Source organism: Acipenser ruthenus, chromosome 15, assembly GCF_902713425.1.
Source record: "Acipenser ruthenus chromosome 15, fAciRut3.2 maternal haplotype, whole genome shotgun sequence".
Lineage (NCBI taxonomy): Eukaryota > Metazoa > Chordata > Actinopteri > Acipenseriformes > Acipenseridae > Acipenser > Acipenser ruthenus.
In genome coordinates, this window is record NC_081203.1 from 7,118,890 (window position 1) to 7,136,122 (window position 17,233).

A 17,233-nucleotide genomic window follows, 5' to 3' on the forward strand; every position below is an offset into this window, starting at 1 on the left:
AACATGCAATGTAAATATATAAAGTAATTGCTGTACCAGTGCATAATAGAACTGAAATAATTTCAGTCCCACTGTCAGGAGTTCAAGTAGAGTGCTCTAAATGGCAGCTGGTGTTGTCTGCTTGGCTGTGTGCAGATCGTGGGGAACGGGAGTGAGCAGGAGCTGCAGAAGGAGCTGGAGGATGTGCTGATGGATCCCTCGGTGGCAGACCAGGCAGGCAGCGGGGATCATGGGGAGAAAGGGCTGGCAGCAGTGGAGAGGGAGGTGGCTCCCACTCATAAGGTGCCCATCTCCGTTGCCCCGACACAAGCTGGTCCCGGGCCGATGGCCGCCCTACCGAAACTCGACATGGTCCTACCTGTCAAACCTGCACAGGACGGTGAGTGGATGAAATCAGCAGGACCTCCTTCCATCATGCCTTCTGTCCTAAGTATATCTCCACTTAATTTCCAACTGTGTCATCTAGTCCTGGTTTCCGCGCTCTTGGTTTGGGTAACTTTGTCAACTTCTGTTACGATAATTCAAAGTCCCCCCTAATTCTTTTTCGTTATAGGCTTAACCATCCAGCTGCCCATTTATTTTGGCAATTTCCATGTCAAAAATTGGCTCTTTTTTTGCTCTTAGCCCTCAAATAAGCAATTTGGACAGTTTTTAAAACAATTTTGCCTTACTTTTAAAAATACAGACTTTTTTTATTGTTATTATGATAAGCGGAAATATAAACTTAAATAACAATTTGTTTACATTGTAGCATTATAACAATATAAATCACAAAATCACATTTATTTTTTCCAATGGTAGCATTATATAAGTATAAATACTTTTTTTTTTTCTTACAATTGCAGCATTATCATATCACTTTTTAGAAATTATTTTTTGTGATATAGATTTCAAAGCAGACGCCCTTCAAACTCTCATCAATGCTAACGTCTTTATCTAGTACATATACATTACAAAACTTGCGTTGCAAATTTTCAGTCATGTCATATACAGGGTGATTGATGTGTACTTTGTATCTTCCACAGTTTTGGGTACAGGTGTGTATCACTGTTATATGCATTATTATCTGTGAAGCAGAATACCCTCATCAAATTCGCTGTAGTAAGCATCCATTTTTTACTCGCCGAATGTGGCCGTCTATTTTTTACTGCTCATCTAGGGGTGGGCCAGTCTGTCAAGCACATTTCATAGGGGCTGCTGGCATATGCCAGCGAAAAACAAAACTGCAGACTATAGCACCATATAGTCTGCTTATTTATTTACTGTAGCACGTCAAAGACTTTGCAGATGCACATATAACCCCCTGCATGCTATTCTCATTTGAGTGACAAATTTAGACTCGCTTGCGCTCCACGTGGAAATCCCGGGGTAAGCAGCTGGGTGGTTAATAATTGTAGTTCTTTCAGCCTGTCTTTGTAGCTCTTTCCTTTAAGCCCTGTGATTAGTCTGGTTGCTCTTTGTTGGACTCTCTCTAGGGCCACAATGTCATTTTGGTGATGGGGTGACCAGAGTTGAACACGGTATTCTAAATGCGGTCTCACCAGTGCATTGGTGAGACCTCATCCTTTTGATTTGTACTCTACACCTGTGAGTGTATGCTCAAGCATTCTGATTTAATTGCTTCCCCACACTGTCTGGTTACGGACAGTGATGAGTCTTACCGCACCAAGATATCTTGCTAGATCTGTTGTTCCTCTTTAGCACCCATTTGGTATTTAGAGCTTACGTTTTTGCGACTGTTGTGGAACACTAAATTTGACATTCAGTTTTATTTACCATGGTTTTAGCCCAGTTCTGTACGTGGTCTAAATTCATTTGGATTTCCTGGGTGTCTGAAAGCATGTTGGCTACTCCCCCAAGCTTTGTGTCGTATGCACATTTTAGATCAGCTTTGATACACACTTCCTTTCAAAGCAATGTTATTGTTTTCACAAGTGCATTGTTTTCAAAAACAAACAAATTCCGCTCAAGTAAGTGGCATGCAACAAGAGCATGCTTTTACAAAGATTGAAAGAACTTAACATAATTATTTTGTGCACTCTGTATTAAGAAATTAGTTTACATGAATGCATACTTGAAACGGATGGTTTGTGATCATTGTTTCCTGGCGCCGTGAGCAATTGGCTCCAGGTGAATACTTTTTACTTTGTTGAATCTGGATTCGTGCAATGGTGTCATCTGGAATCATACAAGTGTGTGGAATACTTTATAAAGTAGCAGTTCAAACAACTTACAGCTCCTGCTTTATTTGGCTATAATAAACATGGTCACATTATCCCAAATTTGAATTGGTGTCTTTCTTCGTGATTAATTCCCGTTTCAAAGGGCCACACACAAGATTAACTGTGAATATTTCCTGTAAAGATCTATGCCTTGCAGGTACAAGAAACTGACCCCCTTGCTGTGCCTGCTGCCACCATGTGGCCTTAGTTGCATAATAGCCAATAAAGCCCAATGCAGACAGACCCTTAGGTTTCATGATCCAATTTGGACATTACTGGATGTATGCTTGAGTAAACACAATGCTAATATAATCTTGATATAATCTTCCAGATGTTTAATTCTTGTGCATCTGGCAACAAATGAGAACAAAAAAAATATATATTCTATTTAGGGAAGATATGTAACAAGCTACTGCTGTAAATATAATGCTGGACTAATGGTTCCTTCCTTGTTTATAAAAAGTTTTGCTTTTGGCCAGGGTCAAAACCATCAGGAGTTTGGACAGATGTCAAGACGGCAGTATACAATTGTAGAAAATTGCCTGCCTTGCAAGAGCAAAGCTGGCTTCTAGGAAAGCTGCAGGCTGCTGTCTGACCTGGAACATGGTTGGAAGTTATTTACACTGGAATTCCTAATGGTGCTAAAAGAGGTTGTGTTAAAGCTGCAGGGTCCATATTCAATTGTAGACTGTAACTCTTGCTTTGTTTATTATTATTTTTTTAAATATAGTTTAGTCTGCTGTGAACTTTACAGGAAATCCTTGTGGAACTAATGTTTTGAATATTAGCGTTTAACTAGATAAAACAGGTATTACATCAGCAAATACTCTCTCTTATAAGGCGATTATCTTCTATAGTACTATGTAAAGGTATTTAAATGGATTTTAGGATTTTAATTTATAAATGAACACGGTTAGATTTTTCATGCTGGGGTTTATAATGACCTAAATGCATTCCAGCTCCCACCACCAAAAATGTAAAAAAAAAATGCTCTGGGGATATTCTATGTGACACATCCCAACATTACCAAGCTCATACATAGTTTTACCGGACTGTTTTAAAAGGAAAAACTCAGTAAAAGTAAATAATAATCCATGGTAAGTGGTGACCTGCGCATAGTAATAATGAAGATGGTGATTATGTAACAACATAATAATAATAATAATAATAATAATAATAATAGATGTATAACAATAAAATAATTTTGTTGAAAATATCAGTTCAACTATACTAGTATTGTCCAGCTGTTCAAAAAAGGCAGTTAAATAAAATATCAATAATATTAACACAACTTGGCAATTCTGTGTTAATGATTAAGAGATCTATTATTCATTTTAATATAAGAAACTGATGAAATTAAAATACAAGTGAGACTTATACTAAATATGCAGTTACCGTACTCAATCCTGGAAGACCAGCAGAATTCAGATAATGCAGTACTAACATTCAATGCTGCCAACATATTTTGAGGCGCCTAAAACTCCACCACCATTGGTGCCAGAAACAGACAGTTCGGTGCTTTTACCCATCTGACATTTTTTTCCCATCTGACATTCTGGGTCATCAGAAAAAAGATTTTCGCTCTTTCAGGCTTCAACCAAACTTATCTACTTCCGTTTTGCTCATTACTACCACTAAATAAACAGTACAGTCCTATAAGCTTAGAATGTCTGTTCCGCTTCAAACGATCGCACAAGATTATATACCAGTCCACACTTATGAAGCCTAATTTTTGCAAACCAATAGTACGCACAGTGCTTAACGTGCATACGGCTGCGTGCGCCAGTGTATCAGAAAATGATTACCCCTTGGGAAGGCAATACTGACCTCCAGGGACAATATTACCCTCAGTCTTTGGCTTTGGGCAATATAATCCCTGTCAGTCAGTATTGCCCTCCCTCGGATGCAGTCATTTTCTGATTTCTGACTCAAAGGGCAGTTCATATTTGCCATTTATATTTATGTATGTATTGAAACTTGTTTAAAGTAAAACATCCAAACATGATTTTTGTACTCTTATTTTATGTTGTTATTTTAGTACATTGGTTAACTTCTAATTTTGGATTCAGATGATTCTTCAGAATCGAATCCCACAACCCCAGTTCCAGATGAGGACAGTGTTGTGTTCAGCAAGCTGACGTACCTGGGCTGTGCTTCAGTTAACGCACCTCGCAGCGAAGTGGAGGCCCTGCGGATGATCTCCATTTTGCGAAGCCAGTGTCAGGGGCCTTTAGACGTGACTCTGTCAGTGCCTAACGTCTCGGAGGGAACTGTAAGGTAAGAACCGGCCATGAGTCTGAAAATAAAAGATGTGTAACAAAAATATAAAAATGTACTGATATAAAATTTGTATGCAACCACTTGTCTTTTGCAGTACCTGCAAACTTTGATTGCACTGTTTAAAACAGTATGAGTAGACTGTTGATGTTTCAAATGTAATTATTTATACAGCAGCCGCATAAGGAACATGAAGTTCTTGGAAAATGTTACTTCAGGTAAAAATGTATGACCTTGCCTGGCAAAGTGGATTGACAAGAGGAGATCTGAAAGGGCTGCATATGAGATAACCTACTCAGAATGGCAGGCTGAACTGACATTCAGTTTATTGCCAACAGTGTAGTGTATTTTTTTTGTCAGTTTGAGTTGCACAGCTTATGGTATTTGAGAATGTCAAGTCTGGCAGTAGCAGTAACTGCATCAGAATGCTGCACTGATTTAATCTGTGATGGATATATTTACCTTGAGACGGCGCATCAATATGATACTCGCTGTAAAAAAGTTTGATCAAAGGTTTTATTGAAATCTGTCTGATATTTGTTATGGCAGAATAAGTTTTCACCTTTTAATCAGATATTATTTTCGTCTACAGGTTATTAGATCCCCAAACAAATACAGAAATAGCAAACTATCCCATATACAAGATTCTTTTCTGTGTGAGAGGGCACGATGGGACCCTAGAATGGGACTGCTTTGCATTTACTGAAAGCCACTACAATGCAGACATCTTCCGAATTCACGTCTTCCGATGTGAAATCCATGAAGCGGTAAGTACCTCCAAACTGATTTTAGAAGAACAAAGTAAAAGGTCACAATTGTATTGTGTCAAAACCAGAACTTCAAGGACAGTCTTTCTTAATGCAAACATTTCATGTTTTACAGTGCTGATAAACTCAATCCTGTTTGTGTTTGCCTTGTGATGCGATGCTGCTGTTGTCTCCAGTGGAGTGTTGAGGCTCATCAACTCAGCTGCATAAATAATTAAAATAGTTTTGCTCAGGAAGAACTAAACCTAAATAGTATTTTATATATGGGACAGACAAACACTTAAGCTGACCCCTTTGTCAGTGAACAGACCTCACTGATGATGGTTGAAAAGTTTGTCATTTGTGTCAGGTATACAGTAGTTTTCAATTTCGACAGGGCATCCAGGTTAAGGTATGCAATAGGGCTGTGCATATAAAATACCTAAATATTGTACTGCCGCTTTTACTTCTAATTTTGTATTTACTATACATTGTAAACACAACCACGCACTACATTGCTTTCAGCATTGACTACAATCCTAGAAGCTTATTATGTTTTTTTTTAATTAATTTTTTTAGTGCTTTTAAAGACATTTATATAATAATAATAATAATAATAATAATAATATCTATTGTTATATAGCACCTTTCAAATTTGATGTAAAGCTGGTACATTCGTATCTCGGAGAAACTGGAGAGGAATGTGAAATTAGACATTCCTGTCAATGACTTTCAAAATTTCAGTCATCGACAACACTCGACAGTTTGTGTTTTTTAGGCACTTTTAACACATCTGTCACTGAGTTGAAGCAGTTCTGCATGGAGGAGTGGGCCAAAATTCCTCCACGGCGGAATCAATAACTACAGGAAGTGTTTGGTTGCAGTTATTGCTGCTAAAGGTGGCGTAACCAGTTATTGAGTCTAAGGGGGCGATTACTTTTTCACACAGGGGCATTGGGTGTTGCATAACTTTCTTTAATAAATAAATGAAATATTTATCACATTTTTGAGTTATTTGTTCACTCAGGGTCCCTTTTATCTAATATTAGGTTTTGGTTGAAGATCTGATAACATTCAGTGTCAAAAATATGCAGAAACTGCAGAAAATCAGATGGGGCAAATACTTTTTCACGGCACTGTATATACAGTGCCTTGCGAAAGTATTCGGCCCCCTTGAACTTTGCGACCTTTTGCCACATTTCAGGCTTCAAACATAAAGATATGAAACTGTAATTTTTTGTGAAGAATCAACAACAAGTGGGACACAATCATGAAGTGGAACGAAATTTATTGGATATTTCAAACTTTTTTAACAAATAAAAAACTGAAAAATTGGGCGTGCAAAATTATTCAGCCCCTTTACTTTCAGTGCAGCAAACTCTCTCCAGAAGTTCAGTGAGGATCTCTGAATGATCCAATGTTGACCTAAATGGCTAATGATGATAAATAGAATCCACCTGTGTGTAATCAAGTCTCCGTATAAATGCACCTGCACTGTGATAGTCTCAGAGGTCCGTTTAAAGCGCAGAGAGCATCATGAAGAACAAGGAACACACCAAGCAGGTCCGAGATACTGTTGTGGAGAAGTTTAAAGCCGGATTTGGATACAAAAAGATTTCCCAAGCTTTAAACATCCCAAGGAGCACTGTGCAAGCGATAATATTGAAATGGAAGGAGTATCAGACCACTGCAAATCTACCAAGACCTGGCCATCCCTCTAAACTTTCAGCTCATACAAGGAGAAGACTGATCAGAGATGCAGCCAAGAGGCCCATGATCACTCTGGATGAACAGCAGAGATCTACAGCTGAGGTGGGAGACTCTGTCCATAGGACAACAATCAGTCGTATACTGCACAAATCTGGCCTTTATGGAAGAGTGGCAAGAAGAAAGCCATTTCTTAAAGATATCCATAAAAAGTGTCGTTTACAGTTTGCCACAAGCCACCTGGGAGACACACCAAACATGTGGAAGAAGGTGCTCTGGTCAGATGAAACCAAAATCGAACTTTTTGGCAACAATGCAAAACGTTATGTTTGGCGTAAAAGCAACACAGCTCATCACCCTGAACACACCATCCCCACTGTCAAACATGGTGGTGGCAGCATCATGGTTTGGGCCTGCTTTTCTTCAGTAGGGACAGGGAAGATGGTTAAAATTGATGGGAAGATGGATGGAGCCAAATACAGGACCATTCTGGAAGAAAACCTGATGGAGTCTGCAAAAGACCTGAGACTGGGACGGAGATTTGTCTTCCAACAAGACAATGATCCAAAACATAAAGCAAAATCTACAATGGAATGGTTCACAAATAAACATATCCAGGTGTTAGAATGGCCAAGTCAAAGTCCAGACCTGAATCCAATCGAGAATCTGTGGAAAGAACTGAAAACTGCTGTTCACAAATGCTCTCCATCCAACCTCACTGAGCTCGAGCTGTTTTGCAAGGAGGAATGGGCAAAAATTTCAGTCTCTCGATGTGCAAAACTGATAGAGACATACCCCAAGCGACTTACAGCTGTAATCGCAGCAAAAGGTGGCACTACAAAGTATTAACTTAAGGGGGCTGAATAATTTTGCACGCCCAATTTTTCAGTTTTTTATTTGTTAAAAAAGTTTGAAATATCCAATAAATTTCGTTCCACTTCATGATTGTGTCCCACTTGTTGTTGATTCTTCACAAAAAATTACAGTTTCATATCTTTATGTTTGAAGCCTGAAATGTGGCAAAAGGTCGCAAAGTTCAAGGGGGCCGAATACTTTCGCAAGGCACTGTATGAGTAATATACATACATATATATGTATATGTATGTGTGTATCTGATTTTTTATTTTTTTCACTTAAACTGTAACAAGAGCATAATTTTCCTTTACACAATTTATTTTCATTATAGCCTGTTTTTTCTCCTGTCGTAAAAGACCTGCAGTGAAAAATCCACTACAGAAAATTGTTGACATGTTAATTTTGACTTTAGAATCCTCCCAAGAGATTGTTAATTTGCAAATGCAGATTCACTGTATGTTTTAAAAGGTTTGCTTTTTACATCAGCAATGTAACTGGTGGGGTTTGTTTTACTTTTTTTTTTTTTTTTTTTTAATATTTCCAACGGGAGTGATGATGTGTAATATTTTAAAAGAACAACTTGAACATTATGGATGTACAACATAAATACTGTTTTGGCTGATTGTTTACTGAACTATTGTTTATATACACATTCATTTCTAAACGGATTTTTACATTTACAGTATGTGTCATCAAGACTGAATTGTAATTATGTCCCTTTTTTTTTTTTTATAAAGTTAATGTTGTTGTAGTAGATTTTCCGTATTGAAAATGTAATCCTTGGGTATTACAACCAGAAACTGCAGTTGCAACATTTGCCACACAAGCAGAGTTTGTGATTTTTTAAAAATTTTTTAATCTAAATAATCAGATTTTTTTTATTAAAAGTATTTGTTTTCAAATTATGGAAAAACTAATAAGATTATAGTTGTAGCTTTACCTCCAAGTACTGTACATTTAACATTGTTAGGATGTTGCAAATGGTGGTTTGCGAATAGTTACATACCAAATTACATCTTAAATGAATACATAAATAAAGCAAATTATTTATCCTTGTGTCATCCTCCTAAATGTGAACTATAATGTGTTTGGCTTTCTAAAAAGTTTTCATCACGACCATTATTATTACATCATTATTGCATCACACATTGTCATGTTAACTGCATTTTATTGTGCATAAGAGTGAAAATGCGCTTATACACTTAACTAGGTTTTGCATCAGCACAGTCTTGTCTTTACACTCAGAATGATACATCCTTCATCATCCTTTCGGTGTCAAGTTTTCAATGAGGTGTGTATATGTGTGTGTGTGTGTGTGTGTGTGTGTGTGTGTGTGTGTCTATATATATATATATATATATATATATATATATATATATATATATATATATATATATATATATATATATATTGGAGGATAGTGCAGGATTTTAAGTATAACTTTTATTATTTATTTATTAGCAGACGCCTTTATCCAGGGCGACTTACAATTGTTACAAGATATCACATTATTTTTACATACAATTACCCATTTATACAGTAGGGTTTTTACTGGAGCAATCTAGGTAAAGTACCTTGCTCAAGGGTACAGCAGCAGTGTCCCCCACCTGGGATTGAACCCACGACCCTCCGGTTAAGAGTCCAGAGCCCTAACCACTACTCCACACTGCTGCCGTAACTGTGGTACATTATCAGAGAGAGGCTGTTACTTGCAGAGAAAATGAGTCTGTACTAACCTAAGCATAGTACAGATTTTTTATAAGCCCTTTTTACAAACATCTCTTCAGACAGGTTCACCTAATTTCAGACATACTAATAGTAATACAAGTATAATGATAAAAGACCAATTGAAAGTATTTTTTTAATGTATGCAAAGTTACATGGATAACTATCTCGGGCCATATTGGCCTGAGGCATTATGTTTCTAAAACAACTAAACATCAAAGAATGTATTTTCTGTTTATAAGTAAATAGGTTCCAAAAAGATCTTTAGCAGGCAGGGGTAACATACAAAACTGGACACTGCGTATTCACTTTAATTACTTGATAAGAGAACTACACGGGTTTAAGATGTTGTTTGTGTATTAAATGTTTTTCATGTCTTTTCCTTATAAGTATATAAAATAAGTAATAAAAGAAAAAATGATGAAAATCAATGATTTCTTTTTTTTTTTTAATCAAGTGATTTAAGTCAGCCAACCCTGCACACAATGCCAGTGGGTACCTGAATCTAATCTATGTTTTTGCACATCCATGTATGGAACATTATATTTTTAACATGCAAATCATCTTATTTATTTCCTCCAGGTTAGCCGGATCTTGTACAGTTTTGCCACAGCCTTTCGTCGTTCTGCAAACAAAACTGCGCTTTCAGCAATTCCACCCCCACTGACTCCAGACAGCGACGTTTTCACCTTCACTGTGTCTTTAGAAATCAAGGAGGATGATGGGAAAGGTTCTTTCAGGTTTGAGCCCTATACTGCTAGTTACACTTGTCTATATTGGTGTTTCTCCACACGGATAGAACAGAGCTGCAAACCCTTAAATCCTTATGAACTTAGAAAGAAAGAATAAAAATGCACATCTTTTTTTTAAAATAAGCCAGTTATAAGAGACTTCAGCATTAAACCATTTAAATGGGGTATACAGTATTTAAAACACAACATTTACGACTACAGTATGAGTCTTTCTCAGTGTCTTGCGGATGGCTCAGCATTAAAGTTTCTTCTAGTATTTTTAAATGTACCACTTCAGTGTTTTTATAGTTATGGATGACTTTTTTTTTTATAATCCTCTTTTTATACCTTATTTTTTGCCTTTGTTAAACATATACAGAGCACTAGACCACTTAACAGGAACAGAAATGTCAAATAAAAGCAAGGAAGGAAGGAAGAAAGGAAGTGTCTAACAGAGCAGTCGAGATCTGTGTTTTGAGCTTAAACAGTGTTTTGACAAATGTACATTTGTCATCTGTATGTTAACCAGAATGTTTTGAGCCTTTGCTTCTACAGCGCTAAGAGGAATGTGCAGAAAGACCTGTTTCTTGTCTCTTTCTAAAGTTGTGTTTCTCTTTTCCCCACGGGAGACCTGCTTTTCATTATCCCATCATCAGTGTTTTAGTCCTGCTTCTCCCTCTACCACAGTGTATTTTCTCAGGGTGCATGTTTAGCGTAATGTAAATGGGAATATTTTTTTCTGGATTCCATGGGTCATGAAGATTTATTTTGTTTAGACTGCATGATTATATACAGCTCTTGATGTTTTATTGAGGGCTGTGTTTACAAATGCAATCTGAAGATTAGACTAGAGGGCTATTGCTGCAAGTATATGTCAGTTATAAATGTTAATGAAAACTACATTATTATTTAAGCAAATTAAATGTTGTGTTCTGCTATGAAAAGTAGTCATGTAAGTTCGTCATAAATAAATGAATCTTTTTACAAAGTGGAAGTTTAACATCAATAAAATAAAAAATCGAATCAACATGTTTGATGGCTTAAAATAAATACTGTACTAACAGTGCAGTTAAAACACCTGTAGTTCCACAATATGCTTGAATGTGACATTGTCCTCCTAAGGCTTCATTGTCAACTGGGATAGGATCTTACAAATGTTCTTACAAACCTTCTTTTAGACTAACATAAAAGCCCAGAGGTCAATAGGTTTCTCCAGAACTGTTAAGGGTAGTTTCAGTGTATTGTTCTTTGAAGCTAGAGACTTGTGCAGAATGTAAGTGGTTAATCTATTGTTTGTCTCTTGTTTCAACAGCGCAGTCTTAAAAGACAAAGATAAACAGAGCTTCAAGCTCCGTCCAGGAATAGACAAGAAAATTGTCATTTATGTTCAGCAAACATCAAATAAGGAGCTTGCAATAGAAAGGTACTACCACACCAATTTTCAAGAACTCCTTGTACTTACTGGAACATATTATTGGGTGCATCTTTTATCCTTATGGAAAAGGCATGACATTTTTTACATTGTACAGCTTGGAAAAATTAAATGGACAGTGTGTAAAGGCAAACTGTGCTGATCCTCATACAAGATTTACAACAATTTTGTATTTAAATTTTTTTGTTGTACCTTTTAATAGGATCAGCTAAATCAATCCCCATACAGGGTGTGACAGGGTAGTGTCCTGGCCAAGGCTGGTTACCAGCAGAAATTAGACCCAGAGACAAAGCTGCTGTTTAAAACTCTGATGCACACTTGTATTACACAAAACACACAGGATCAAAATAACACGGCACAGCGGCCAAAATAAAAGGTTCAAACTAAATCATAATCACCAGTAGGCTGGACACACACACACACACACACACACACCAAAGCATTCAGCTACCCTTATGTACATGTGACCACTCCCCAATTGGTACTCAATTACCTATTTAATGCCATCCCTGCCACCTTGCATTCAAAGTGAATCAATCTTTCTTAACCCCAACCCCAAAACCATACACACACACAGACTATTTACACATTCAGTGCTGCCCTGCCATACATGGTTATAGCCTTGCTTATGTGCATAGATAGCAATCTTGCCTGTTGTAAAACATGTTGTAAAGTTTGAAATATGTGTTTGTGTTTTCTGTAGGTGCTTTGGACTTCTCCTCAGTCCTGGCAAAGATGTACGCAACAGTGACATGCATTTGCTGGATCTGGTGAGGAGCTACAGTTTGTCTTTAGAGCTTTATATAAAATGTTTGAAGCTTTTGTCATGGATTAAATAAAAACTACAAAATAATTAAATAAAAAAAAATTATAATTCAAACGCACTCTTCCAGTCAGTCATCATCTGCCCAGCTTGCACTTTATACTTAAATGGCAAAATAATTGGTAGCCAAGAAACATTTTATGATATTGCTAGAGTCACTGTTTTGGTATAAGTTGAGCATGAATATTACTCTATCTGAATTTGTAAGTAGAGTTTTTTTAAAAAAATTTATTCCAAGTGGCACAAATATCCTTCAAATGGTTAAACACCGGATTCTGCCGAGTCAAAGCCCCGGTTTGAACGACTGCCCCCCCCCCAACTTTTAGCAGGAAGTAAAATTTTCACCATTTGTTTCCGGTTTTTAATAACCATGTGCAAATAAGGCCTGAGATGGAATATCGCGGCTCACGTGAATAGAAAAAACTGCCTAAAAGTAGTTGCTCTGTGTATTAATGATTCAGACAATTGTTTGCATCATCAATAATGAAGGTTCAGATGACGAAGACATGGAGTTCGACGGTTTCGGATCAGGTGATCCTGTTATGCAACAATCCAAATTTCTTTATTTTTTGACATTGCAAGAGCTTGTATTTTGCTTGTATTTTGTATTGAACATTTTAATGCTATAATGCTACTTTGGATGCTAAGTTAATTTATTATTTAGCGTTGTGTTTTCACACTGGACACTCCAATTTCTTACTTAAAGAGATTATGTAAAGCCATTTATTTTAGTGGACTCAAATGCCACATGCTTATATATTTTTTAAATGTAGCAACTTTTTATTCTAGCATTTTTCACCTACAAATGTGGTTTTTCACGATGTGCTTTTGCACTGCACACTGTAGCTTTAGAGTTTTAATGTGTGTTTTGTGAAAATATTTGAAATGACAAAACAGTGGACATACTGCAGCAACTTTGAATAGTATTTCACCAGTCAATAAAAATGTTAACTGCACTTCTTGATTTTTTAGCGTGACATTCTGGATCATCAGAAAAGAGATTTTTGCTCTTTTTGAAGGCTTCAACCAAATGTATCTTCTGTTTGGTCATTACTACCACTAAATAAACAGTACAGTTCTATAAGCTTAAATCGCTTCAACCGATCGCACAAGGTTACATGCGAGTCCACACTTATGAAGACAAAACCAAAAGTACGCACAGTGCGTACACTGCGGGCTCCAATGGTAGCAACTACACTGAATATTTAAACCACAACAGGTTCTATATAAACAGATTACGTATGTCTATCAGTTTTTTAATTTAGATTTAAGTGCTTGTAATAGTGCTCAGTGGCTACCTCTAATCAAGTTGAGAGTGTACTTTCTCTTGCACTCTTTGTAAGCATGCATTAGGAAATTAGCATTTTCCTATCCATTCTTTATCTAAAAAGTTAGTTTTGAGTATGAATCTATTAATGTTGTGCTTCTTCTGTGATTGTCCTCAAGGAATCAATGGGTAAAAGCTCAGATGGGAAGTCTTATGTCATCACAGGGAGGTGGAATCCTAACACACCACAGTTCCAAGCTGTTAATGAAGAAACACCAAAAGGTAGTCTTGAACTAGTTTGACCAGACACTGTTAATATTTTCAATTTTGATCACCAATTTAGTGCCAATTTCTGAATGTATAAATATGAACTATATGTTTGAAAGGCCTGTAATAGTTTACATTCATTCCAAAGTAAAGTTTATTTATCCAAGGTTGCCCCTGTTACCATGATATTTAGCCATAGTGATATCTTGTAGTCCTTTGTTTTATCCTGGATAATCTCACAAGTGCTATTTCTTTCTTAGCAAAGATTATTCACAATTTTAACCAATTACAATACTCTGAACTATGAATAAGAGCTGTAACCTGGATATAACACCTACAAGCACTGATAAGATCCAGAATATATATCGGTTAATGTCTCCAGAGAGTAAAAAGGATCCTGGTTAAATCTCCTCCAACCATCCACCTTTGATATTTCCTGTTGGCAGCCACGCTAGCCGAAAGGGGAGAATAGATTTTGTAGTAGAGTTTAAGGGTTGTACTCTGTAGCCATAGTTTTTTTCTTTTTGTGTTATTAATTGGATTTGAATATTGCTTTGTTTCCACCCAGATAAATTGGTGTACATGACGACAGCAGTTGATCTGATTATCACTGAGTTGGAAGAGCCTGTCCGATTTCTCTTGGAGACCAAAGTGCGAGTTTGCTCCCCTAATGAGCGAATGTTCTGGCCTTTTAGCAAGAGAAGTTACACTGAAACCTTCTACCTAAAACTAAAACAGGTGAATAAATATCTTGATGCAGTACATTTGGATGTTACATGCTGAAAGGCAAAATTTCCATTAGATTTAGCATCATCATTTTACATGCTCCTGGTGTCCTCAAAGCCACTCCTTGTTAATTGAGTTTCACTATAAATTGGTTCTGAGACAATTTGTATTTGTACCTGTAACAGAATGTATAAATGCTGCAGAATACAATATTTTTGACTGTTTATTCGACTGACACTAGTGTAAAGTCTGTTTTTTAAAGTATGCATGAAAACACCTAAAACATTATCACTGGGTTATTTTTTCTTATAGCAAATATCTTTTGGTTTAGTACACTTTTAAAGGAAAAAAACAAACAAAAAACATACTTGCGTAGTATAAGAGACAAATCAATTATTGGTATATTATAACAATTTTAGAAATGCACATTTTACACTTTTAAAAAGCAAAATCCTCAGTTAAAGCTGCCCTAAGAATGTGTGGTTTGGTTCTAAAGTCGCATGTTCCAAGACAAAGCCTTTGCTATTTAAGCAGACTCATTGAGCTTCTGAGAAAGTGAGCCTTTTATAAGCATCCATTTGTGTATATGGCTGATATCTAGGATTCATTAATTCTGTTGGTGTGTGGTGTTCTGATGTGTTTAGTTACATGATTAAAAATGAAATATAGTTTAAGCATATATGGTGGCAGGATAAGAATAGCATTTTTCAATAAATAACTTATTTAATAATGATCTCCACTTTCAGTGCTGTCATAAATTATTGTAATAGAGTGCGGAAAAACTCTTATCTCTTGGCTGTGGGAGTGGATTAATATGGGGTCCCTTGGTCTGCCATTAGAATATCAGTTTGTATCACATATTGCTTGGATTCAAGATTAGTACTTTTAAATTAGAACTTTTAAAATCCTTTTTGATCAGAGCCTGTACTCCTCGGAGCATTACCACTCTGTGGAGCAGACACCACATTCTAGATCCTGTTTGCTAATGGAACTTGGAGGTTCTTTTATATCACATTCTAGATCCTGTTTGATAATGGAACTTGCGTGCATGTGGAAGCAGACATATATGTTCCACTAGGTATTTACGCATGGATGTCCTTTCACGCACGCACGCACGCACGCACGCACGCACACACACACACACACACACACACAAACCACAAAATTGACTGATGTAGTCCAATTTGGATTAAGTAATGTAGACTAAAAGACCCTGAGCTGGAATCAGAATAGTTGTTGCTTAAAACACTGATACAATACATATCGCGATATGCAGGGTGCGATGCGGTATGTATCATGGATACATGTGATTGTCATGATCGGCTATCTCTATGATGCATAATAAGATCAAACGATCATTTAACGATGGACCATTTTGTTAAGACAAAAGTGTAATGAGATAGGGGGAGTATGTATTCATACCAACTATAAAACACTTATTCTTCATTCATGAACCATTTGGTGATAAACCGTTATCTATGTTGTGCTTTTTGTCTGGTATCACGATACAAACGATACACTATTACGATACGATTGTTACACCCCTCTTCAGAGCTTTTAATGAAATCCCCTCAAATTCCTCTTTTTGTGCAGATGGAACGGAAGGAAAGGAAGAGCAACACCGACACTCTGTATGAAGTTGTGAGCTTAGAGAGTGATACAGAAAGGGAGCGGAAAAAAACAACAGCCAGTCCTTCTATCCGGCTCACCCAGTCTGGCTCCCAGAGCTCCATGATCCCTTCCCCACCCGATGATGATGAAGAGGAAGGTAGCCAGTCCAAAACCACTTTCTAGCAACAGATTCTATAGTACTGATAGACTCATTTCTTAAAAATAGCGGGGAGTTTTTTTTTTTCTTTTTCTTTCTTTTAATAGCAAGTGTCTCTTTAATTTTATTTGTACCCATTTTGAGAATGTTTGGTCTGGTTAGATAATCTGCCAGTTCAGTACCATCAGTGCCGTCCATTTTTTAGGTTGAAACTAAAGATATCTCAAAACTTTTGTAATCTCTCTTTTATATAAGATTGTATTGTTCTTTTGGCAAAGGCAAATACAAATGTTACTGTCAAAACTCGTAACAACAGACTCGTTGCAGTTAGTATGCTTTTTTGTTGCTAGTTTAAAACATTTCCTTTTTCTTTTCTTTTCACAATAAAATGCTGAGAAAATTAAACTGTTGTTGCCTTTGGTAAATCTGTCTCTCAGTATATGCCTTGTCTAAAACCAGCTGTAATTTACTGTAGGATTAAGAGATCCATATCTCAACAGGTTCTTATCCTGATAAAATAATAAAAACCTGAATTGACATTGTCACGCATGATGTATGTTTAAAGAAAAACACTGTAATATAGTAAGTCACATCTTGTGATGAAGTCTGCTTCTACAAAACAGTTGTACAACTGGAACTGTTGTATGAAAATATTTGACTATATGTCTAAAAAAAAAAAAAAAAAAA

At 36.6% G+C, this 17,233-nt stretch overlaps 1 protein-coding gene across 2 annotated transcripts in view; it reads left to right on the forward strand.

Annotated features, from left to right (window-relative positions):
• LOC117973972 (rab GTPase-activating protein 1-like) overlaps positions 1–17,233 on the forward strand; it is a 123,032-nt gene that overhangs the window by 19,257 nt on the left and 86,542 nt on the right. For both annotated transcript variants that reach the window (XM_058987081.1, XM_058987082.1), the window contains 9 exons: positions 136–379; positions 4,292–4,499; positions 5,092–5,266; positions 10,115–10,272; positions 11,576–11,686; positions 12,399–12,465; positions 13,965–14,067; positions 14,621–14,790; positions 16,372–16,546. In XM_058987081.1, coding sequence (XP_058843064.1) covers positions 136–379; positions 4,292–4,499; positions 5,092–5,266; positions 10,115–10,272; positions 11,576–11,686; positions 12,399–12,465; positions 13,965–14,067; positions 14,621–14,790; positions 16,372–16,546 — 1,411 coding nt within the window. The remainder of the gene's footprint in view (positions 1–135; positions 380–4,291; positions 4,500–5,091; positions 5,267–10,114; positions 10,273–11,575; positions 11,687–12,398; positions 12,466–13,964; positions 14,068–14,620; positions 14,791–16,371; positions 16,547–17,233) is intronic.